Here is a 26,304-nt window from a genome sequence, read left to right as displayed (position 1 = left end):
CCCGCCGAAGCCGCCCGGAGTCCAGGCCACGGGGCTTGGAAGGACTCGGGTCAGCTTTGCAAAGGGGGTGTCTGCTGAGCACTTCCTGGATCAACAGCCCCCCGTCCCTGGGGTTGGGCAGGGGGGCTGGGGCTGGGCTGTAGCTAGAGAGGCCCCTCTTGGGCTGGGAGGAGCTAGAGAGGCCCCTGCCAGCCTGTCACAGGCTCTTGGCACTGGCACTGGCTCTGGCTTTCACACACACACACACACACACACACACGCTGGCAAGCACCCCCCAGGTGGCCTCCACAGTCTCACCTTCAGGTAAATGGGCTCATCAGTGGGAAGATGAGAATGGGAGAGAAACAAGGGCTACAAAGGCCAGCATGTGTGTGTGCAAGTGTGTGCGTATGTGTGTGTGTGCCTGGGAGTGACCTCACAGCTGCTGGAACATAAAGACTTACAGGTCCTGCCTCCCAGGCTCAAAGCTGGCTCCGTGGGGACACAGTGACATGAGAGGCACACCACAGACCCACCTCCTGGCCTTCTCCCTCCTCTGCCTCTTCTCCAAGGTAAGGGGGCCCCAGGCCCCAAAATGCTGGCTTCCTTGGTGTGGTGGGGAAGGTGTTAAATCACAGCCAGAGACCCCCTGGGGGAATTCCTGCAGGCCTCCTGTGTGGGGCTCAGCTCAGCTTCCCTCCCTGATGTCCAGACAGCTGCCTCTGGCCAGCTCTGCTGTGTGACCCCAGGCAAATCTCTTTCCCTCTCTGAGCCTCAGCTGCTTCCTCAGTTGAATGGGTATAATGTTCATGGGGCCTTTGTGAAGATCATTTATCATAGTTCATCTACAGTGTTTAGCACAGGACCTGGAATATGGCAAATGTTTAAGAGAGGACTTTTATGATTATTACCAATCCCCAGAGCTCCTCTACAGACAGAAGTGGGTCTCCTCATTATAAATGGGGAGACTCAAGACATGGCCTGCTTTGCCTGTGAGCCAGGATTTGAATGGATGTTGGTGCATAGCTGATTGGAATGTTCACACCACAGGGGCATTAATGCTGCTGGGCCCTCAGGCAGTGAGTGGCCTGCTGACCCTAGCTGGAGGGGGATAAGAAGACAGCTCCACAGAATAATGACCTTCTCTTCTGGGATATTTTCAAAGGGCTTGTGGAACATCCACCTTGCCTAACATGACCAGCAACCTCATAAGGAATTATTATTCCCTGTTTTCAGTCAAGCGAGGCTCCGAGAGGGTAAGCAACTTGCTCCAAGCCACACAGCAACAGAGCAATAGAGGAGGTAGAACCCAGGATAGGCCTGGGTGTGAGACAGGGGGGACTGCAGTCTGTGTCTCTCCACCCCCAACCTGGACCAAGGCCACAGTTGCTGAGCCTGCCATCACCTTAGCAAATGTCAGGTTCCTGGTGTCATGGGTACTGGCCCCCCACAGCCACGATCTCACTGTATTGTCATGCTCCTTTGAGGATCACAGGCAGGAACTTTTCTCTATCCTGGGTCCAAGCAGTGGTCGGGGGAAGGCTGAGAACCCTGCTGGCATCCTAATCCTGCTGTTTGTTCTTCCAAAGGGGGTGAGCAGGACATGATGCCAGGGAGGGTAGCCTGGGTAGCTGGAGCAGGGGACTTGGGGTTCTGGGCTTAGGGTTAAAGGAAAGGCCAAAATGAAGCTGTCCTAGACTCACTGTTCACCTCCCCCAGCCCTCCATTCTTCCCAGGCTCCAGGGAGCCAGGCAGCATCCCACACAGAACACAGGGACTTAGTCATCACACACATGAAAGCCGCAACAATCCGCAGAGAGAGAATTCCAAGTCTTGCAGGCAGGGCTCAGGCCTGTGGACAGGGGCAGGCGGTAGAGACCTGGAAACAAGCCAAGTCACACTGACCTAGAGCTGGAGGTGACCTCATTAAATCCTTGTCACGACTCCAGGACAGGTGGTCTCCACCCCATTTTACTGAGGAGGAAACAGCTCCCTCCCCACGGAACAGTTCAGTGAAGTGTCCAAGGTCACACAGCAAGTCAGTGGTAGAACCTGGAGTTCAACTCTTGCCCGGATGATTCCCCGTCCAGGGCTCTTGCCTCCTGGGGACCACAGCAAGGGTCTGGGGAAACCAAGTGTGTGATGGGGCCACTTGAACATCGGGATGGGGTGGTTAGAAAGGGCATGGAGATAGAGGGATACCAGAGAGGACCTATCTCTTCTTGGCTATGCTGAAACACCCTCCCTGATATCCCTCTTGAACAGATGGGTAAATTGAGGCAGAGGCTAAGTGGCATCAGAGCCACTAGGGGACAAGAGGTAGGTGTGGCAATTAAGAGACTGGGCCTTGGATTCACATGAACCTGGATTCTGATCCTGGCCCTTAGGATTAAAGGAAAGGCCATTTTTTCCCCCTAGTACAGGAAATGTCTATCCCAACTCTGGGTTCCTGGATCCTCAGTAAGGAAGCAGCCTCCCAGCCCTGCAGCTAACCCACTGGGACTTTGTCCCTTCCTCTATCTGGAGCTCAGTTCCCCCATCTGTACATGGCAGGGGGAGGGATTTAGACTGGAGCAGAGGTGCCAGTAACCTAGCTGGGCATCAGAAGCCCCTGTTAAGAACATAGATTTGAGGGCTCAGCCTCTGGAAGTTCTGATTTGGTTAAGTCCCAGAGGAGGCCTAGGGGTCGGTATTTTACCAGGTTTCCTGGCTGATTGGATGTTCATCCAGAAACATATTCTAGATTGTTCCAAAGATCAAAGAACATCCATGATACTGTTTGATTTATGCAGCCCTCAAGATAAATATCCACTGTCCACCTGCTAAAAAACGAATAGTACCCTGTCATTTTAATCCTTCCTTTTGTTGCTTTTGCCCTCCTGTAAGTTCCTAGAAGGCAGACCCTAAGCCCTTTATTGTAATTCACAATAAAGATCATTATAGCCAGATGCATGGAGTATCTACTGCACGCCAGGCCATGTGCTAAAGGTTTAACATGCATCATTTCATGTACTCCTCAAAACAATCCTCCGAGTTAAACATTATTGCCCCCTTTTCACAGATGAGGAAATTGAAGCTCAGAGAGCATAAGTAACTTCCCCAAGATTGCTCAGCTATTCAGGGGCAGAGCTAGTTCCGGAACTCTAGTCCAGAGCCCTTGCTCATGACCATAGCGCCATGCTGTCTCTTAGGGAGTGCCGTGGGGCTGCCGGGGTCCAAGGCCAGGTCTATGTGACTCCAGAGCTAAGGTGTGAACCCTACACTGGCAGAGAAGGAGTCAGTTGTGAGGGGCTCACTGCCCACCTTGAACGACCATGGCTGAGTGAGGTCTCTGTCTCTGCAGGTGTGTGCCCAGCTGTGCCCAACACCGTGTACCTGTCCCTGGCCACCACCCCGATGCCCACAGGGGGTGCCCCTGGTGTTGGACGGTTGCAACTGCTGCCGGGTATGTGCACGGCGGCTGGGGGAGCCCTGCGACCATCTCCACGTCTGCGACCCCAGCCAGGGGCTGGTCTGCCAGCTCGGGGCGGGCCCTGGCGGCCGGGGGTCCATGTGCCTCTGTAAGCAGGTTTGCGGGACTGATGGAGGGGGTGTTTGGGGGGGAAGTCAAGGCCTTGAGGTCCTGAGTCCAAGAGAAGCCCTTCTCTCTCCCAGCCAAACCTGGTGACACAGGGTTCCCTAAGCTCACTCCCCTCTTCTTTTCTTTTGTCTTTGCTCAGATCATGCCCACCGGCCAAACAACCTACCCTCCTTCTTCCTGTCTGTCCAGATCATAGCGGACTTTCAAAGCCAAGCTCAAACACCTCCTCCCCTGAGCAGCCCTCCCAGATTTCTCAAACCAGAAGTCATCATCCCTTCCCAGGACCCTCATAACACTCTTGGGAAAAATGAAAGGGCAACTCTCTATTTAGGGCATAACCTGTGTCAGGCACTGTGTTAAGCATTTACCTCCTAAATCACATAATCCTCACAATAATCCTATGAGGTAAGTACTTTCAGACCCATTTTATAGATGAGGAAACTGAGGCTCAGTGATACTAATGGACATGCTTAATGTTACACAGCTGGGGACTGAGTCAAGCAGGCTCTAAAGCAACATTCCGTTCTGTCCTCTTCTGGGATTGGGAGCCCTTGGACAGTCTGAATCCCGAGTTTGCTATTTGCTAGCGACCTTGGGCATGTTACATCTTCTACTACCCTAGGCCTTGTGCCTTCTGGGGATTTAAATCAGGGGTTCTCAGCTTTACTCTAGGAACGTTTGGGACTGGAGAATTCTCTGTGTGGGGCTGCTGTTCTGTGCAGGACTTTTAGCAGCATCCCTGGTCTCTACCCACGAGATGCCAGGGAAGAAAGTCATCCCCAGTTGAGCACCACTGCTTTAGAGAACTATAAAGGGGTGAGGACTGTTCTGTTCCCTTTTTTTCTTTCTAAATAATAAGACTTGTAGAGCAATTTACCACTCTCATCTACATGGCTGTAACACTTAAAAAAAGAAAAAAGAATGAGAGATAGAGAAAGAGAGGAAGAAAGGCCCATGAATCATTGACAATAAGTCTATCTACAGGAAAAGCCTTGTTAAAAAACAAAACTTATAGACATAAAGTTATCAACAGTAAATCCCTGTAAAATACTTTTTTTGATAAGGGGAGTATACTAATGAGAAAGGGGCGATGTGTTTTATAAACTTACAGATGATTGCTAATAAAAATGTATCTAAAGAAAAAATTAGACAAGTAACACTTAGCTTACAAGGCTGTTATCTAGCTAAGCCATGACACATGTAAAGCACTTGGCAGAATATATTTATTGAGCACCTGCCTAGCATTTACCATGTGCCAGGCACTAAGAGTTTCACAAATATCACCTCATTTAATCTCTCAACAACCATATGAGGTAGGTCCTAATGTCATCCCCATTTTGTAAATGGAGAAAAAGTGGCACAGAGAGGTTAAGTAACTTGCCCAAGGTCACACAGCTCATAAGTGGCTGAGCTGGGATTTGAATTCAGGGAGCTGGCTCCGCAATCTTTGTTTCTATCACTCTACTGCCTGACGCTCAGTATATGCTTAGTACATAGTGGCTGTTACTGTCACTAACTTTATTAAGGAGCTTTTCGTATTCCGCCTTGATTCAAATTTCAAATACCTGGAGGCCAAGAATTTACCTCGTCCTTGCTCCTTCCTGCCACTTCCAGCCCTGGTCAGGCAACACAGTGGTGCTCATGAATGTTTAACGACTGGAACCAAATTTGGAGGCTGGGAGCTAGTGAAGCCACGGATGAGCCAGAGCCAGCTAAGACCTCACGGAGGCTGAGTCTAGGTCTTGGCTCTGGAGGGAACACGTTTCCCCAAATCTCTCCTCTCACTCACTAGTTGGACAGCTCTTCACTGGGGACCAACTCCGAGCTGTGTGTGTGTCCAGCACGAGCTCCCGATCTCCCTGGCATTAAACGCGCAGCTTCCCCAGCTCAGCCAAGTGCGTCTCCATCCTTCCCGTGGCTCGGCCTCAAACTTTGGAGTCATTCTTGACTTCTCTCTTTTTCTTCACATCCCACTCACTACCCACCAGCAAATTCTTTACAATATTTCCAGAATCCAACATTTCTCAGTCCCTCAACTGCTACCACCGGGTCTGAGCCCCATCATCACTCATCTGGATTTTGCAGAAGCCCCATAACTGTCTCCCTGCTTCTGTCCTTGGCCCCTAGTCTGTTCTCAACACAGCAGCCTGAGGGCTCCTTTAAATACATAAATCAGGTCACAGATCACTTCCCTCCTCTGCGTAAAAGCCTCCAATAGCTTCTCATCTTCTCAGAGTAAGAGCCAAAGCCCTCTCAGTGGGCGACAAGACCCTGTAGGATCCTGCTCCTGTTTTCTCTCCGACCACATCTAACTCCCTCTCTCCCTCCTGCTCTCTGCTCCAGCCACAATGGCCTCCCCGCTGCTCCTTAAATACCCCAGGCACGCTCCCACCTCAGGGCCTTTGCACTGGCTTTTCCTGCTACCAGCAATTTTCCCCCCAGATATCTGCATGGCAAGTTCCCTCACCTCCTTCACATCTTTACCCAATATTGCCTTTTCAGTGAGGCCTTTCTCGATCACCACATTTAAAAACTACAACCCTGCCCTACTCATTAACCCTGCCCTCCTTTATTTTTCTAGCACTAATCGCCATCTGACATCACAAACACCACCTTGTTTCTTGTGTTTATTTCCACTGGAGCGAAAGCTCCAGTGAGGGCAGGATTTTGGCTGGTCTCAGTCATTGCTGTATCACAAGATACCTAGAACAATGTCTGGCACATAGTAGGCACTCAATAAATAATTGTTGAATGCATGAATAATAACAACAGTTCTGGTGGGGCTAGCAGTAACAGGCACTGTTTATGGAGCATGTACTGTGAACAAATCCTTTATATACATGATTTCATTTTAACCTTAATAATGAGGGAGGTCCTATTATTATCCCTATTTTGCAGATGAGGGAACTGGGGCTCAGAGAGGTTAAGTCACCTGCTTAAGGTCACACAGTGTGCAAGTGGCTGCAGGTAAAGCAAACAAACAAACAAAAAACAAAAAACAAAAAGACCCTGTTGTTCCTTCTCCTGCAAGGGACTCTCAGAGGGAAAGAAGGATGCAGAAATGACCAGATGACAAGGTTGTGTCCTGAAGTTATTTGGGGGAAGTTTCTGGACAAGGGGGCCGTTGGAGAGGGTCCAGAAGGAGAAGTAGGGTTTTGGCAGCAGTATGTGTGTATAGGTGGGGGAATCCCAAATCCAGTACATTTGAAGGTGCCTCATGGTGTCTGGGACCATGCACATGGATTCACACAGATCCCGGGGATCTGTGTGGGGAGTGGCTCCCTAGGGATCATTACCTACCTCCCAATCAGCTCTGAGCTGAAGGACCCAGGAGAGGTGCCAGGAAATCTTACTAAAATTATCGCTCCCTCCAGCTGACTTTCCTAAATAATCCCTCTGTTTACCAGGTCATCCCAGCGACCAGGAGGCCCCAGGGCTGCAGCCCCAGGAGTCTGGCTGGGAGACCCAGGCTGGGGGTTATGGATTAAGGTGCAGCTACCCCTCTGGTTTCTTGGAAACCAGTGGCCACATGGTCCAGGCCAAAAGGTCAGGGATTTGGAACCAAAGGGCTGTGGCCTGGAAGGAGCAAGGAGAGGGGGTGACACTGGCCCCGTCCTGCCCAGAGGAATAGCATCACCTATTCCCATTTAGTGAGCATCTACTAGGTCCCAGGCTTGGGGCAAAATGCTTTAAGTGCACTAGCTCATTTGATCCTCCAGTGGCTTTTTGAGCAGGGTACTGAGGCTCAAAGAGGTGAAGTAACTTGTCCCAGGTCCCACAGCTAGCAAGCAGGGAACTGGGATTTGAACCCAGGTCTGTGTGGTTCCAAAATTCCTGGATGTGTATGGATCTATTCGAGGTTTTTTCTCAGAAGACCTGGGAAAACCAGCTTCCCATGAGTCCTTTCCCCCACACCCAGGTGAAGTGCCACCCACATCTCCAGGAAACCCTCCTAATTGTCCCTTTCTCTGCACTTCCTGAGCGGCTCACATACACCTCTCTAGTGCTCTTACTTTATTCTGTCTTGGAGATGGCGACATCCACGCCTGTCCCCCACACTGGCCCTTGAATCCCTCTTAGTAAGGACTGGGTCTTAGTCCTGTCTAGGAACACAGTGGTTGGCACACAGGAGGGGCACGATATATATCTCTGAAATGATAAGGAGTCAGAACTATTTTATCATTGTCTCTCATGTGCTGAGTCTTGTGCCAGGCATTCATTCGAGGGGCATTTCCTGCGGTTCTGTGATGCCAGAATGAACCCTCTTGGCCCCAGCCCTTAAAGGGGTTCATGTCCAGTGGAGGAAGAGGCCATAATACCCATATTGGAGGGCTTCATCCAAAGAGTGTTTCTTAAATACCTACTCTATGCCTAGCCGTGTGCTAGATGCTGTGTACACATTATCTCATCTCACTGAAAGTACGAATTACTGTTCTCATCATTGCTATTGTTAAGGCGACTCAGAGAAGTTAAGTCACTTACTCAAAGTCACACAGCCAGCAAGTTGAGCCCTGGCCTGACAGTAATGACTATAATACAGCAGATGGACAAGGAAAGTTTGTGGCATGAAATCTCAGTGTGTATATAATAGTGGTAATATTTTATATTTTTTTAAAACATATTATTATTAATATATAATAATTATGCTAATAATAACAACAGAGCAGCGAGGATCTATTGAAGATCTCCTTCACGTTGTATTCATTCCAAATATCATTTCATTTAGTCTATACCACACCCTGTGAAATAAGTACCATTATAACCCATTTTGCAGGTGAGGAAACTAAAAGAAGTGACATCACTTGGGCAAGGTCCATAGCTAATAAAAGAGCTGAAACCAGGCCAGTCTTCCCACAAAGCCTGTTCCAGGATGCAGCAGGCTGTCTTCCTGCAGGCGACAGGGCAGTATGGCAATGGGGCGGGGGTGCATATCTCGGGGCTGGAGCCCCCTGCGGCACTCAGATTCTGTAAGGGCACTGCGTCCCCAGCGGGATCCAGACCAGCTCTGCAGAGAGGACCCCGTGGAGGATGTGGGCAGTGCAGCCCTCCCAGGGAAAAGTTGGGAGGTCACCGATGGAGATCCGGTTTCTCCTCTGCAGGGGGAGAGGATGAGGGCAGCTGTGAGGTGAACGGCCGCCTCTACAGGGATGGGGAGATCTTCCAGCCCCACTGCAGGATCCGCTGCCGCTGTGAGGATGGCGGCTTCACCTGTGTGCCCCTGTGCAGCGAGGACGTGCGGCTGCCCAGCTGGGACTGTCCCTACCCCAAGAAGGTGGAGGTCCCAGGAAAATGCTGCCCTGAGTGGGTGTGCGACCAGGGAAGGGGGCTGGGGGTCCAGCTCCTCCCAGCCCATGGTGAGTACAGGGCTGGTCCAGGGCGCCTGGAGGTGGGGTGGGGGGAGGGCGGGGAGGGCTGGGGGAGGGAATGGGCGGGGTCTCTTAGGTGCCAGGACACCTGGACACATCAAAACCAAGGTTATACTGACAAAATCTGGGAGGGGACGGTGGCTACGGGGACATATAGGAAAGTGGAGTGGAGGGTCACAAGACCTCTTTAAAACTGACAAAACAGGAGGCGGTGGTGCAAATATATAAGTTTAAATCATACACAATTAAAAACAAAAATTGGTGGCAGGGGGGGAGGGGAAAGGAGGGTTAGAACACTTGAAACGAATTCTCACATTTCATAGCAGAGGTATAACATAAACCTATATTATTATAATATATATATTATTATACTCATAATATATTGATACATATTAATAACATTTATATAATACAATTTAAATATTATATAATATTACTAATACATTATTATTGGGGTTTATCAAAAGAGGAACTCAAAACGGAGCGAAGCCAAGGTGCTTGCCTCTGGGATGTGGGCCTAGGGGTAGGCAGGAAAGACAGTGACCTCATGCTATAAACTCTTCAGTTTTAGGATTACGTTATTGCTATGTTACTGGGTTTTTAAAAAATTATTATTATTATATGAATTTAATTTTTGAAGGCAAGCGAAAAGAGGGCATTGGTTCCATAGAAGATGGCGCCACACGAGAGGTGATAGAGCGTGGTGGGTGAAGCATGGAGTCTGCCTTTGTTCTAAGCCCAGTTCCGCTACTTCCTAGCTGTGTGAGAAGTCGCTTAACTTCTCTGTGTCTCAGTTCCTCCAACTGTAAAATGAGAATGCGAGCAGCCACCTCATAGAGCTGTTGTGAGGCCTGGATGAGTAAATACAAGCAAAGCAGTTACGACGTGCCTGGCACACAGCACTCAGCGTGTGCTGTTATCATCCCTACGATGGAATACTACATCTGTTTAAATACATAGGAGAACGCCAGTGCGTTAGCCTTATGTATAAGAAGCAGGATATGACGCTGTATACGCAATTCGATCTCCGCTGCGTGTACGCACGTGTGTGTGTCTGTAGCTCTACGAACACATACACGTCATACAATACTGCACACGTGTACATAACAGAGTTTTTCAACCCGGGCACTGGTGACATTTGGGCCAGGTAATTTTTTGTTGTGAGGGGACGTCCTGTGCGGTGTAGGACGTTTAGCGGCATCTCTGCTGCATTCCAGTAGTCCCCACCCCCACTTGTGACAAAAATGTCTCCAAAGGTTGCCAAATATCTTCCAGGGGCAAACTGTCCCCATTTAAGAGCCACTGGTTATAAAGCACCAGAAGGAAGGATACTAAAATATTAACAGCACAGAATAAGACTGGAGGAGGAGAAAAGCTGGACCATGGGAGCCCACCACCTTGATCCAGACACGGCCTCACCATCACCAGCATCCTTACCTCCAGGTCATGGTACCACCACACACACAGGCCCCAACCTCCTTCCTGTAAGATGCTACTTATCACAGAACTTGTGGAGGATACAGAGGTGAGAAACTCATCATTTACTGGGAGGCCATCATGGCCAATGCCATCATAGTTGCCTAATAAGCAATATTTATGAAGTGCTTACAAATACCAGGCACTGTGTTAAGCACTTGACCTCCACTATTTTATCCAATCCTACCCATCAACTATTAGGAAATTTACATAGGAAGAAACTGAGGTCCAGAGAGGTTAAGCAACGTGACCAAGATTGCATCGCAAGCCAGTGGGTAGATTTGTCTGCCTAACCTTGCCGTGCTGACCCCTCTTTCTCTCCCCCAGGACCCCAGTTTTCTGGTCTTGTCGCTCCCCCAGCCCCTGCCGTCTCCTGCCCAGAATGGAGCACGGCCTGGGGCCCCTGCTCAACCACCTGTGGGCTGGGCGTGGCCATCCGGGTGTCCAACCAGAATCGCTTCTGCCGCCTGGAGACCCAGCGCCGCCTATGCCTACTTGGGCCCTGTCCACCCACCAGGGGCCACAGCCCATGGAACAGTGCCTTTTAGAGCCAGACTGAGAATGGAAACTCGGTGTCACCCGCCCGCCCAGCAAGCAATCTGGGTTGCAGGCAACAGTCCAGCTTGGGTCCACCATCCGGGCCCTGGAGCACGAGAGTGTTCGCAAGCCAGCTGGCCCACCTGGACCCTGAGATGCAGCGGGACGCATGCCCTAGTCCCCCTTTCTCTAGCTCACAGCCTGGGAGAATGGCCAGGTTTCTTCTGGTCCATTCACAGCCTTTATCAATGATGCGCACGGGCTAGCTTTCCAGAGATGGCGCCACCATCTCTCCCTTAATCATTAGACTGAGGCAGGTGCTGGGCTGGATGGGCTATTTTTCTGGGGGTATGGTGAAGAGGGGCACAGATGTGCTGAATCTCCTGCTTCCTTTCCTGGAGCCATGTAAGAATACCCCTGAATATGTGCCTGTGTGTCAAGCTTGTGCTGTCTGAGAAAGCCCTCCCTCCCCACCATGGGCAGAATTCAGGGGCTGAATTCTTTGTAAAAATCACAAGGTGAAATCACTCTGTCTTGAAGAAAGTCAGAAAACAGGCCTTAACTTGACCCATTAAACCCAACTTGTATTAGTAAGAATTAACCTTTTTTGAGACTCTGCAATGCACCAGGCCAAGCCAGACATTTCATACGGGTTGGTGCTTGGAAACATTTTTGACTAGAGAGAAGCAGGGAGGAGGAAGACTACCTTCCAGAGACTGGGGAACATGGCCTGAAATAAACCAACCCACGTGTGAAATTCCGTTTGCCGTCTCATGTTTTATTGTTTAAAGACAAAAAAATCCCTACATACAAATTTTATATCCTCTTTTGCGGTCTGCCTGTGTTTGCTTAAAAATAAAAACTGTGTTTTCATCAGGATCCAACCAGGAAATTAGAAAACACTCTTGGTATTTACCAGGATTTCTTCTTATTAAACTAATTTGATTGAGGGATGAGGCACACCCAGTTAAATGCACAGGTCTTTTTTTTTCATCTTTGGCTGCGTTGGGTCTTCACTGCTGGCGCCAGCTTTCTCTAGTTGCGGCGAGCGGGGGCTACTCTTTGTCGCGGTGCACGGGCTTCTCATTGCGGTGGCTTCTCTTGCTGTGGAGCACAGGCTCTAGGCGTGCGGGCTTCAGTAGTTGTGGCACGCGGGCTCAGCAGTTGTGGCTCACGGGGTCTAGAGTGCAGGCTCAGTAGTTGTGGCACATGGGCTTAGTTGCTCCGCGGCAAGTGGGATCTTCCCGGACCAGGGATCGAACCCACGTCCCCTGCATTGGCAGGCAGATTCTTAACCACTGCGCCATCAGGTGCAGGTCTTAAGTGTATGGTTTCATGAGTCTTTACAAACGCACACAGCTATGTAACCAATACCTCAGTCAAGGTGTAAAACATTTCCATCATCAAAGGAAGTTTTCTCGGGCCAGATCATCCCCTCCGCCCTCAAAGGCGATGTAGCTTATTCTTGAACTTCATGTAAATAGAGTCATACAGTAAGTATTCTTTAATGAATGACTTATTTCCCTCAGTACCAGCCCTCGGGGTGGAGGGGCAGAGGGAGGGCAGAGCCCAGAAGCTGGGACCGGAAGGTGAGAGATGGAATCCCAGCAGGGCTGTCTGCTGGGAGTGGGAGCCACCGCGGAGATGCAGCCTTGTGCCTGACAAAAGGCAGATGGAGATGGGGAGACAGATCCTGGCTTCTGCTCTCTCCCACCCCCCAGTTCCCAGAAGTGCCTCCCATTGGTCAAACCTACTGGGAAGACCTGGGAGGCCGGGAATGCAGTGCTCTAAGGTACAAAACAGAGCCAGGAAGGGCGATTCCCAGCACACAGGTGGTAAATGACCCGCTCTTCAGTACGGTGGCCTCCAGTACTTCGGTCAGGTACCACCTCCTCCAGGTACCCCAATTTGAGAATCACAGGCAGCATTGGAGCCATTTAATCTTCACAAAATAGAACTAACTCTAGTTCACAGATGAGGAAGCCTAGATCTGGAAATGTGATCTGTCCAAGAGCTGGTTTGCAGTTGGGGTGGGATTTTAGTCCAAGCCAGGTTTATCTGACTCTCCAGGCTGGGTCTGTGGTCTCTTTCAGGCTGAGTTTTGGTGGGTTTGATTCTGCAAGTGTGAACTCTGAACATGTTGCCCGGAACAATTCTGAAAACATCCTGAGAGCCAGGATGAGAACAATGAACTTGCATTGAACTATTCCTACATGGGGGGCTTTCTCTGCAAAGAGCTCTACCCACATAATCACATGTTGCCCTTGAGACATCTCTAAAACAAAGTGCTGCTGATATTCCCATTCTAGAGGTGGGTAAACTGAGACTCAGAGTGATTAATGAGTTGTCCTAGGGTTGTGCTGCTGGGCTCTGGGCCAGGTTTGCTGTAAGGCCCATGATCTCACTCCTGAGAAGCTGTGAGCAGAGCCATGAAGAGTGGGCCTAGCCAGCCTGCCCGGTCCTGGTTGGTTTCCTGCTGAGATCTCAGGCAGGGTACTTAACTTCTTTGTGCCTCGGTTTCCTTTTCTCTAAAATGGGGATAATGGCAGTACGCAACACAGAGGGCTGTTGAAAGTATTATGTGGTTTAAATAAACATTTTACCTATCATTACCTTGACTTGACCTCCTAGTGCTTTAGCTTTTTCATCTGTAAAATGGGCATAAATAGTAATGCCCACCCTGTAGGGTCATTGTGTTGTGTGAGTACCCACCACGTAGGGGTATTGTGAATGTTAGGTGAGTGATTCCTCTATGTTCACTTGAAAATAAGCTATTATTATCATCCTGTCTTGACAATTCTTTGCAAGTCAGCGACTAATGTGAAGGCAAAGGCTGGGAATCTTCTTGTTTGTGAAGAGGGGATGGTGTTGGGGACAAAGGTCACCAGGTGAAACTCAGGCTACCCCCACTGAAGCCAGAGCCAGAGGGACCCGGCCCAGCCATGCCCCGTTATATTTGTTAGTTGCATCCACAATATTCAAGTAACAATAATGCATTCTTTCTTGTCACTGTATAATATTCCATTGTGTAAATAGAGCACATTTTATTTATCTATTCTACTTTCAATGGGCATTTGGGTAGTTTCCAGTTTGAGGCTATTATGAATAAGGCATGGTGAATATTCTAGTGCATGTCTTCTGCTGGATATTGGTAAACATTTCTGTTGGATATGCATCTAGGAGTGGAATTGCTGAGTCAAGGCCTGTGCTCTTTCTCTTGGGTCAGATTATCTCTGAGTATGATGGAGGTCTCTACACATAATAGGTGCTCAATAAAGACTTACTGCAAAACTAATAAAAATGAGAGCTAACATTTATCAAGTGCTAACAATATACTAGGCTCTGTTCCAAGCATCTTCTATGTAACGATTCACTTGACCCTCACAATAACCCTTTGAAGTAAGTATAATTATGCCCATTTCACAGATGGAGAAACTGATGTACAGAGAAATTAAGGAAACAGCCCAAGTGTACACAGTTCAAAGCTGGCAAAACCAAGATTCAAACCCAGAGGGTCCTGCTCCAGGGCCCCTGCTCTTGGCCACCAGGCTATACCGAATGCAGTCACTGCCATGTTCAGAGGTAAGGCCCGTGGGAGTAGAAAAGAAGGAACAGAAGCAGATAGGAGGGAACTTCCCTGGTGGTGCAGTGGTTAAGACTCCGTGCTCCCAATGCAGGGGGCCTGGGTTCGATCCCTGGTCAGGGAATTAGATCCCACAGGCACGCCACAACTAAGAGTTCACATGCCACAACTAAGAAGCCAGTAAGCCAGAACTAAGGAGCCCACCTGCCACAGCTAAGACCCGGCACAACCAAATAAATTAGTTAATTATTTAATTAAATATTTTTTTAAAAAAGCAGCAGATGGGAGAACCAGCAGGGCCTGACCATGCCTGTGAGATCTCGTTGGAAGGATGAATATGAAGAGCAGGGGAAAAAAGAGGCCAAACACATCCCTGGGCTTTCTGCTGGGGGATGGGGAGGATGGGGGGGGCCCATCGCCAGCAACCGGGAAGAGCAGAGGTGAGCCCCCATTGGTGGCAGATAGGAGGGGGGTGTCCTAGACATTCTGAGTTCAAGGAGGCGGTAGTGATCCAGGGCAGTGCAGCTAGAGGCAGTTGGAGATCATAGATGGCACAGGTCTGGACATAGAGAAAAGGGTTCAGGTCGAGAATGTGGGTCACCTGCACAGAGGAGAGGAGTGGATAGTCACATTGACCCAGTCGGTTTAGTTATGGAAACAGCACGCACGTGTGTGTTTGTGTCTAACCTCTTACCACCCTCTCCAGCTCCACTGCTCCCCCGTGGCTGGGGCCACCATCATCTCTGCCCGGATACCTGCGGGAGCCTCCTCCTGTTCACCAAGCTTCCACTCTTGCTCATCACAGGGGGTGCCAGAGGGATTCTGTTAAAAACCACATCAGACCACGCCACTCCTTTTCACTCCGAGGAAAGCTAAAGGCCTTTGCATGACCTACAAGCCCCCCGCTCTTGCCCCTGTCACCTCTCTGCCCTTGTCCTCAATTACCCTCTCCCTGCTCTGACCTCACTGGCCCCCTTGCTGTTCCTCAAACACACCAGACTTGCTCCCACCTCAGGACCTTTGCACGGGCTGTTCCCTCTGCCTGACATCATCTTCCCCCACGTGGCAAATCCCCTTGATCTCTTTCAAGTTTGACTCACAAGTCACCATTTCAATGAGAATCCACCCCAGCTCTTCCAATACCCTTGATGCACTTAGCACCTTTTAACGTAACTTACTTACTTATAACATTTACTATTTGTTGCCAAACTCCTCGAGCGGTGGGAATTAATTTGCCTGCTTTGTTCACTGATGGATTCCCAGGACCTAGAACAGTGCCCAGGACGAACCAAGCCCAGTCATTATTGAATGAGTGAAATAATCTTGCTTTTCATTAAAAAATGTTTATTTACTCATTCAGCTGCACCGGGTCTCAGTTGCGGGATCTTCGTTGCTGACTGGGGGATCTTTTGTGGCTCGCAGCACCTAGTTTCCTGACTAGGGACCGAGCCCAGGCCCCCTGCATTGGGAGCGCGGAGTCTTAACCCCTGGACCACCAGGGAAGTCCCTGTCTTGCCTTTTAAAAAGTGATTAAGGGGGCTTCCCTGGTGGCACAGTGGTTAAGACTTTTCCCTCCCACTGCAGGGCGCACTGATTTGATCCCTGGTCGGGGAACTAAGATCCGCCACGCTGTGGCCAAAAAAAAAAAAAAAAAAAGAAAAAAAAAAGGGACGGGGGGATTTAATGGGGCTTAGAAAAGTCAATATGTAGTTGACAAATGGGAGTGGCTGCCCAGTTCACAATGATCTCCCAGTGGCCCTGTCTGCGTGGGTCAGAGCTCACCCCGACCCTCACTCCCAATCCTCAACCTTAGTAGTTCTCGAAGTGGGGTCCCCAGACTGGAAGCAACATCATCGCCTGGGAACTGGTTAGAACTGCAAATATCTTGTGTCCCATCCCAAACCCACAAAAACTCTGGAAGTGGGGTCGGGAAATCTGTGTTTTAACAAGCCCTCCACTTCATTAAAATCTGTGTAAGATTAATAGCGTGACTTCATATGAGAATACGAAGAAAACGGTGATGTGCTGCTGCCCCCTTGTGGCATTTTGGTGAATGAGCCGCCAAGAGGCCACCGGCAGGGAGGAGGCTGGGAGCCTGGGGCCCATTCCCTTCCTGTTTCGTGAGTGAGGAAAGGGAGTCTCCGGGCAGGGAAGGGGCTCATCCAAGGCCTCAGGGTGAGGCAGTGACAGAGCTGGCCTAGGATTCTTTCCTATTTGTGTCGAATGCAGCAGCTTTCTTAAAACATTTAGACAGATGCCTGTAAGAGCCCCTGCTGGTCCCTGAGCCAGGACACCTGTGTCTGTCCCCCGGTCCCTCTGCCCACAGTTCAGCTCTGGACAGATCGACCACACGATACAGCCACATGGATCTTTCATGAGCACAGTTATGGTTACGTCACTCTGCTTAAACCCCTCCGGGGCTCAGAGGTGCCCTCCGGGTGGGGTCCAGCCTACGTTCACGCCACGCTGCTATGTCTTCCAGCCTCTTCTGTGCTCCAGCTACCCGGGATGGCGTGGGCTCCCCACTCTGGCCCAGGCCTCTCCCCAAGCTGTCCCCTCTGCCTGGGCCACTCCTTTCCCCGTGTCTTCACGGATGCCCCTGATTATTCTTCATTAGTTGCAGTCTCTACATCTACCCGAGGCCAACCCTTCCCTGGGCCCTGGCTCCCACCCCCTCTCACCTGCCCAGGTGCTGACTCCTGCCACTTTCCCCATGTTATCCCCACATCTTCCATTTCTCCCTCTCTTCCAGATTATCCCCATCAATATACACACACGTCGGTCCTTTGTCCAGCGCTGCAAAGGATGCAGCCCACCAGCCCATGCCCACCCTGGCTACTGCGGTAACAAAAGGTGGGGCACCCTCTTCAAGGGGCAACTTGAGCAGCCTCACGGGGGAGGGGGTGCCTGGGAAAGGGAAGCCTCGTATGGCCACCACATTTCATGTGCTATCAAAAAGTCCACCCGCCTCTCCAGCGCTAAAATGTGGTCTAGGGTCTGACACACATTCTTAGCAACAGGGTCATGGTTTAGCCAATTCTCAGGAACTTCATCTGTTTCCTCTTCCACTGCAATTAATTACAACACTAGGGCGAGCCCCAGGGCAGGAGCCTAGGCCTTTTGGACATCCCAAGGTTAGTCAACAAACCCACTTGTAAGTGGCCCCATCACACTGGTCTGGTTCTTATCCATGTTCCATTTGCTGCCCCCTGGCCCTTCACCACTGGCTTTCGTGGAAATGTTTCCAATCTCATCTCTGGGCTGAGTCTCTTCATCTGCTCCTGTCGGATGGGCAGTACTTAACACCGGCTTCTTCTGTAGCTTCCTCCCAGCCCTGAAGCCAGCAGGCGGTCAACATGGGGGTTGACTTTGATTTTACTCCCCTTCTCACCTCAAGGGCTGGACCTCCGTGTCCCGATGACCCTCCTGAATCTCTTCATCTCTGAGCCATCCCACTCATGTCCCATTCCCCTCCCTTCCTCTCTCGATTCCTTCTCTGTGCCCACTCTCACCCCCTTAAAGCCCAAGGTTTTAGAACCTGGTAGCATCCACACTGCCTCACCGCTTACGACAGACGGACAGTCCAGCGTCCCGATGTGGCCCCCGTACAAAGTGAAGCCCCCCTGGGTCCTTTCACCAATTCAGCCAGATTTCTCAGGTGTCTGAATTGAATCTCCAAAAGAAATCTAAACTTATTTCCAAATTTTGTGGCAACCGTCACATTTGTAATGTTTCCTTAACCATTGTGGTGTACGTACATAAGGGTGTCCATCAGATTGCTATTTAAACTCTTATCGGGGACTTCCCTGATGGTGCAGTGGTTAAGAATCTGCCTGCCAGTGCAGGGGACACGGGTTTGATCCCTGGTCCAGGAAGATCCCACATGCCATGGAGAAACTAAGCCCGTGCGCCACAACTACTGAGCCTGCGCTCTAGAGCCCGCGAGCCACAACTACTGAAGCCTGCATGCCTGGAGCCCGTGGGCCTAGAGCCCGTGCTCCGTAACAAGAGAAGCCACCACAATGAGAAGCCCACGCACCGCAACAAAGAGTAGCCCCTGCTCGCCGCAGCTAGAGAAAGCCCACGCGCAGCAACGAAGACCCAAGGCAGCCAAAAATAAAATAAATAAATAAGTAAATAAACCCTTATGTATGTCTTGGCAAACCAGATCCCAGCAGTCAGTAGGCCCCAAATCCAGAGGCATACCAAAGGGTCAGGGTTGATGGTAGGAGTGGTGTTCCTGGGGAAGGAATATTTTAATACAGACAATGTTTAGAATTGCTGGCCCATGGTGATGATAAAAAGCAGATTGAATTTAGCCCGTTTATTATTGTTTTAAAAGTTTTTAAAGACAGTGTACCCCTTTGTCACCTGCCTCTGGGGGCAGACCACTCTCGCCACCAGCACCCCTCTGTACACCACTGCTCATGTCTAAAGCACAAAGTCTGTTTCTCGGTTATGTAACATTCCTAACAGGTGTTTCTGGTAGGTGGGCTCCTCCACAAATGATTAAGGGACTCAGGCTCCTTCGATCTTACGGCTTCACCTCACCCCCACCTCATCCGCATCCAGGATGACATGAGGCAGGAGGCTCAGCCATTCCATGCAAAGCCTCAAGACTGTTTCTGGAACAACTGGGAAAGAGTTACCATCTTTTAACCCAAGTGGGCAAACTATTAGAAGGTAAGTCTTCAATTGCTGGAGGCTATATTTGCCATCATGAGAAGTGCTGAAAAATGAAGTCACACAGAACCAAGAAATTAAGAGAAACAGATGGCAGGCAACTAGGTTCAAGCTGCTAGATCCAGCTGCGCCTGAAGCTATCCTTCCCTAAACTTTTCAGTTATGGGAACCAATAAACTCCCTTTATTACTGAAACTAGTTTGAATTGGGTTCCTATCACTTGAACTAAGAGTCTTGACAAATATAACTGTATACAGTAGTGTAATTACCTGTCTATTCTTGGCTGTTCTGTTGGGCTTTGCTCCCTAGAAGCCAGGTAGATTTCTGATTCATCCCTGTGTCCCTGAAACCCAGCACAGGACCTGGTACGTGGTAGGTATTTAATACGCACCTGCTGAATGGTTACTGAGGCCTGGGTTCTAGCCCTGATTGTGCCTCTAGTCTGTGACCTTGAGCATCTAATTCTCCCCTGTGAGCTGTTTCTGACTCTGCACAGTGGAGATGATCATCTTTGCCCTGCCTTGCTGGAGGGCGGCAGTGAGGATGAGATAAGCCCAGCTTAGGAAAGTGCTTAGCAAACTCTAGCGCTCTGCACACGCAAGAGCCACAGTTATATTTGCAAGAATGTACATTTTGTCCTAATTTCATCAGCCCCCTGTAGACTGTGGGTTCTTGGGGCACAAAGCAGACAGCACGTTGGAGCAGAAGTAAGATCTGAGAGGAGCAGCTTTAGCTGCCCCCAGCGCTGCCTCCATGCAACAGTAGACTTGTTGCACCTGTGGATGAGATAAGCAAGATGGTGCCTGGTGCCCAGCACTTGCCGCCCCACCATCCTCCTAGAAATCGCCGAGACAAGGGGTCCCAGCGTCTCCTTGAGTCTGAGCCATTGCAAACGACATGATAACGGAGCAGCAGCTGGCTGTTGTTCTCCTCCTGGGCACCCAGAGAGAGACCACATCTCCCAGCCACGGTGACCGAGGTCTGGCCATGGGCTTGACTCCAGACCCAGACCGTAAACCCCCCTCACCATCCTCCACACTCGTTCTCTGCCCTCGTCTGCTGATCACATGCAGAGGACACAATGGAGGACTTCAAGGCTCTAGAACATTGTTCTACACCTTTCTTTACGAACCTAGGACTCCTTGGGCAACTGGTAAAGTCTATGATCTCCTTCTCAGACAAGTCATATTAAACACATAAAATCAAATACATGGGATTACAAAGGACACAAATTATTGAAATACGGTAACCAAAACAAAAAAAGTATGTGAGATTGTTACATGTGTTTTTTTAGGAATATATTAAATAACGAGCTTTAATTACCATGCTTTCAATGTGGCGATAGCATAAACAGTATTTCAAGATATCCACAATAATTACTTTGTGATATGAAAATACTTGTGATTTCTTTTGGTGACAAATAGGTACTGCTACTACTACTTTGTTTTCTCCATTCATAATTGAAGGAAGTGCTAGATGTTAGCTAAAGGTCAGTGGAAAGATGCAATTATTTTCCCTTTCAAGTTCAGGAATCCCTGAATTTCATCCCCAGATCCTTGGGTATTGTCTCTGGGAAAAGAATCTCTGCTTTAGGACAGGACAGAGTCACAAAAGAAAAGGAGCTTCATGCTTGGATGACCACATACAGGAGAGGCCTCTCCAACATGTATTCAAACCAGAGGAAAAGACCGTATTTTACCAGGAATATTGAGATTCTGAAGCCAGGCTTGATATCTTGTTCCAGCTGGGTGACCCTGAACAAGGCATCTAATCCCTCTGAACCTCCATACTCAAAAGAAAATGTAGACCATGGTCCCAGTCTTACAGGGCAGTCATGAGAATTAAAGGGGATAACAGCTCTGGATGCTTGCAAACTCTATGGGAATTTTTATATCTGAGGTCTTCAAACTCCAGCCAGTGAACTGGTACTAAAAATAAGGACAACACAGTGAAATCTCATCAAGTGAAATGGATTCCATCTGTAAGACTGTCTTTTACTCTGAACTTACGACCTGCCTCATTTGAGGGGTTATGAAATTCATTCTTTTTTTTTTTCATTCTTTTATAAAATGAGGAGGATTATAAATATAGTACTTGCTCATTTTTCCCCATTGTTTTTACTTTGCAAATGGAGTTGGCAATGTGATTTGGATTCACAAATATTTTATGCAGTTGGGTGGTTTTATGAAGACCAAGAAGTATGAGAATCACTGCTTTATGCCACCACAAAAATAGTCATTCTTATTATCCCTCAAAACTAATAAAACTTAGAAAGGATTCGATTTCTGACCTGGCACAAGTTTGAATAATAATAGTTAACATGTACTGAGGGTTTCAATGTGTCCCAGACTGATCTAAATACGTCACACGTGTAACTGGTTTATTGAATAATCTGAATTTGGTGGGGGACACACATAAATGGATCTAGTTTTTCTTCACCCATTGCCTTTGAACACATCCAGTCAAATCTCTCATTGCCCCATGCCTTTCAGTCTGGATTGAACATCTAATTATATACTATTTAACACTTCCTCTAAATCAAGCTTGACCCTTCACCTCACGAATGCATTGTTATTTAATTTAACAAACTATTAAATAGCCTAACTACGTGCACCTTACAGTGTTATGAGGCTATGAGGTACGTACTATTATTAATGGCATCTTACATATACTAAGGCCCAGAAAGATGAGGTAACTTGCCCAAGGTCACACAGCTAGTAAGTTAGAGACACAGAATTCAAACCCAGGCTGTCTGGCTCCGGAAACTTGCCCTTAGTCTCTGCATTACAGTCCTCTGCAGCACTGAGAGAGTGTGAGGGTCTCTCTAAAAACCTTTTCCATCCTCCCCGTTTGAGTTCTAGCTTCTCCTGTTTAAGAGGCCTGGAAGGAGCAGTGGAGGAAAGGGGGAAAAAACGTAGCTGGTGTTGCTTTGAGTCTCCTGAGGGAGGTGGATTCCTTTTGTGTGGAAAGTGTTTAAAGGCTAGTGTTCCTGGACCACATGACTAGCTTATTCAGGGGTCCCTGTAGTGGTCTCCTGACTGCTGGGGGCTATCTGGACCCCGTGACCTCTCTTAGACCCTGTCCCCAGAAGTGCACTGCACAGCCTCTTTCTGCCAGGGTCCTCTTTCCTGGGAAGCACAAGGATCCTCCCTTCGGGGCAGGGCCCAGGTCAGATGGCCCGGCACCCACTCAGCTCATGGGAAGCTCACCCATTCTCGCTCGGCCAAGTGATGGGCGTACAGGATGCCCCCGTCCTGCCATCTCTCTAATCACTTTCTGCTCAAACACACACTGAGGGCGGATCTGCAGGCCTGCCTCACGAGCGGTCGGAGAAGCAGCTGCCACTCACCACTTCTGGCAGGAACCCAAAATCTCTACAAGTGGGACGTCTCAGGACGGGGGTGGGGGTGGGACCCTTTCTTCTCCTAGGAGAGCAGAAAAGGTATATCATTTCTCCCTATTCTAGAAAATTATTCTCAAATTCTAGTCTTCTGCTCGTGGAGGCTGAGGGGGTGGGGATGGAGTGGGAGAAAAGCCGGTATGACACCCCTAAAACAGTCCTGCTGGTGTGTGTCTCATGGCTTTCTGAAATATGGGGGTATTCAGCACCTTGCATCCCTGTGTTGAGGCTTTAACTGGAAATACAATAGGAAAGTCCCATTTAAGAGTCTGTTACGGGCTTTCCTGGTGGCGCAGTAGTTAAGAATCCTCCTGCCAATGCAGGGGACAAGGGTTCGAGCCCTGGTTCGGGAAGATCCCACATGCCGCAAAGCAACTAAGCCCGTGCGCCACAACTACTGAGCCTGCGCTCTAGAGCCCGCGAGCCACAACTACTGAAGCCCACGTGCCACAACTACTGAAGCCCGCGCACATAGAGCCCATGCTCCATGGCAAGAGAAGCCACTGCAATGAGAAGCCCGTGCACCACAACGAAGAGTAAACCCCGCTCGCCGCAACTAGAGAAAGCTCACACGCAGCAACAGAGACCCAACTCAACCAATAAATAAATAATAAAAAAAATTAAAAAAAAAAAAAGTCTGTTACATGCATATCATCTAATTTAATTTTCACAACTGCCCTATAAAGTAAGTTTATTAATCAGGGTTCACTTGTAGCTGCTATAACAAGCGAACCCCAAAATTCAGTGGCTTAACACAAGAGGTTTATTTCTTACTCACATAATATTCCAAGGCAGGTGTTCCTCGTTGGAGGGCAGCTTTCCTTCACGTGATGAGCCAGGTGACTTACATGTTACAGCTCCACCAGCTCCTGGGCCTCCGCGCCTTCTACATCTAAATTGCAGGCAGGAATGGAGAAGCTCGCCTGCTTCCTAAAGACGCCCACCTGGAAGTGACATCACCCCCACTCACACTCCATTGGTGGGGTCTAGTCCCATGGTCATAGTTGGAAGCAAAGGAGGCTGGGAAATGTAGTCTCTGGCTGGGCAGGTGTCTTCCAGAGCCAACTCCACCCTACAGTCTGACAGAGTTAGTGAGGCAAAGAAGCTCTCTTTAATCATGTCTGTTTAATCAGTTCACCAGGCTAACCAGTGCTCTCCATTCCACCTGAGTACAACCCTCCTGCCCCAGGCATAAGGAATGCTCACAGTTAGGAGGTCACTCTCTGGCGCCCTTGTTCCTTTCTGCTCTCTCCAATAGAACGTTGTTATGGGCTGAAAGTTTGTGTCCCCCCCAAAATTTATACGTTGAAATCCTAACCCCCAATGTGATGGTGTTAGGAGGTGGAGCTTTGGGGAGGTAATTAGGTCATGAATGTGGAGTTATTATGGATGGGATAGTGCCCTCACAGGAAGAGATATGAGAGAGCTTGCTTCTTCTCTCTACCATGTGAGAATACAGTGAGAAGATGGCAGTCTGTAAACCAGGAAAAAGGCTTTCGCCAAGAATCCAACCATACTGGCACCCCGATCTCAGGCTTCCAGCCTCCAGAACTGTGAGAAATAAATGTTTGCTGTTTAAGACCCCCAGTCCACGGTCTTCTGTTAGAGAAGCCCAAGCTAAGACAAATGATGTCTTTGCCAAAAATCTGTTGGGTTTGTTCTCAAGCCAGTTTGCACCAGCACATTTGTTATTGTCATGGTGTAATTTAATTAGATATTCCATAAGCTGATGAAATATGAGTGCAAAAAGGAAGAGATTTGTTTTTATGAAAACAATAAGAATGAGTTGCTAAAACAGGCTGCCAAATTAGGTGTGGAAGAAACAACTACAAAAGATCTGGAAAAAATTACCATGAGAATCTAGAGGGATTCTGCACTCAAGTTGCTACACAAGTGTCTTCAGATCCTTGCCTCACTTGAAATAAACCAAAACTAGAAAGCAGAAGATAGATTCTGGTGTAGTTCATGTAAGGAGGACAGCACAAAAAGCCAATGAACAGCCCCACGTTCAAAGAACAGAGTGGCAGATGTTCAAGGTGTGTATCATTTAAAATAATTCCCTGCTTCTTTGATTAGTTGACTAACCACTGGTCCCAACTGAGCTGGATATGTAATAATAATTCTACGGGATTATTGACCCCATTTTACAGGTGATGAAACTGAGGCCCAGGATACCAGCAGGTAAGTGGTGAAGGCAGGATTCAAAACCAGCCAGTCCGGTTGAAAGTCCACAGTCTCACTCTCTGTACCAGCAACGTCCAATGGAACTTTCTGTGGTGATGGAGATGTTCTGTATCTGCTCTGTCCAATGTAGCATGTGTTTAATGGACACTTGAAATGTGCCTATTGCAACTGAAGAACTGAATTTTTAATTAAATTAAATCTTAAGTATAAATGGCCACCTATGGCCAGTGGCCACCCTATGCGACAGCACAGCTCTGTGCTGTCCTTACTTTAACATGTGCCTTTCTTAGCGTCTCAGGCTCTTTAATTTCATTGCCTTGACCTTTTCCAGCCAATGATGTCTTCTGAAGTGCAAGCACTGCCCCTTGTGATTCAGATGTCTCTTGATTCCAATTCTTTATGTTGACCGGAGAACGAGAGGGATGGGCATTGGCAGGAGGAGAAGGGGCAACGGCTGAGCTGGAATGGCCACGTGGCAGCAGCTGCCGTCTTGTGCCCGAACCCCTTGCAGGTCCTCAGGGTGGGGGAAGCATCGCCTTTAGGTGCAAGAGCTTGACAGCAGGATGGGACGGCTCCCCTCCCTACTTAACAGCGTGACTTGAGGCAAAACACTGCACTCCTTTGCACCTTGGCTTCGTCCTCTGGAAGGTGGGATTAAAAGTGCCTGGTGTTGGGAATTCCCTGGCGGTCCAGTGGTTAGGACCCTGAGCTTCCACTGCAGGGGGCATGGGTTCGATCCCTGGTCGGGGAACTAAGATCCCGCATGCTGCAAGGCGCAGCCAAAAAAAAGTATTTGCTGTTGTGGGGAGTGCATGAGGGGATGCCTGCTAAGTGCCTAGCTCCCTGCTTGGATCTAGTAACTGCTCAGTAAATGTCCTTCTAATCCAGTCCCATCCTCAGACCAAAGGAACAGCAGGGAAAAAATGGGGGTGGGGATGGAGAGAGAGAAAAGGCTCTTTCAGAAAAACCTTTTAGTGAGGAAATTTTCAATTGTACTTGAAAGTAGAGAGAATGTTTTAATAACCCCCCCCCATACTTCTGTCAGTTTTTAAAATTATTAACCAGAATAAAGGTTTTAGTATCTTCAATAACTTAAAGATATCCATCCTCAGGAAGGAGAAGAACAAACTCCCAATGGCTCCAACCAAATGGCCACAAACACGTGTTAGGAATCCTCTGAGCAGCCCTGGAGGGTCCCAACAGCCAGAGACAGGGTCATGCTCAGACAGCTGTCATTTGTCGCCCCCCTACCCCCAAAGTAATATATTCACCAGCCTGGGAACCATGGTGCCCGCACATGGGTGTGGCTATGGTGTTTCCCGGGCAATAGGTTCCATCTCTCTGGGTCCCCCAAGCCATGTAGCTTGTCTTCCAGTGCCTGGAAGATTCTGGAAGAAGCACCCCCCCCGCCCCCCCGCCAAATCCTACCTATAATGTTCTTTAAATTAGCAAGAGGCAGATTTTAATTTCTTGCAACCCAGATCCCTAAATGATGCCCAAGCTACAGAAAGGCCAC

General features: G+C 49.0%; 1 protein-coding gene across 3 annotated transcripts; it reads left to right on the top strand.

Annotated features, from left to right (window-relative positions):
* CCN5 (cellular communication network factor 5) lies at window positions 1–21,252 on the top strand. 3 transcript variants are annotated; one of them, XR_014254815.1, is made up of 6 exons: window positions 2–303; window positions 460–551; window positions 3,323–3,539; window positions 8,659–8,913; window positions 10,729–14,520; window positions 15,228–21,252. XR_014254815.1 is itself a non-coding variant. In XM_082430362.1 (5 exons), exons 2-5 carry the CDS (start codon window positions 492–494, stop codon window positions 10,947–10,949), a joined length of 753 nt encoding a protein of 250 aa, XP_082286488.1. In that variant the 5' UTR covers window positions 1–303; window positions 438–491; the 3' UTR covers window positions 10,950–21,252. The 3 variants fall into 3 exon arrangements, 2 of the variants coding, with proteins under 2 accessions (XP_082286488.1, XP_082286487.1); XM_082430362.1 differs by having other exon boundaries at window positions 1–303; window positions 438–551; window positions 10,729–21,252; XM_082430361.1 differs by having other exon boundaries at window positions 10,729–21,252.
* The last annotated feature ends 5,052 nt before the right edge of the window (window positions 21,253–26,304 follow it).

The sequence above is a fragment of the Balaenoptera physalus genome (genome assembly GCF_965194825.1).
Source record: "Balaenoptera physalus genome assembly, chromosome: 16".
Lineage (NCBI taxonomy): Eukaryota > Metazoa > Chordata > Mammalia > Artiodactyla > Balaenopteridae > Balaenoptera > Balaenoptera physalus.
The sequence above is the reverse complement of the archived record's forward strand: the minus strand, read 5'-3'. Positions and strand labels throughout refer to the sequence as shown.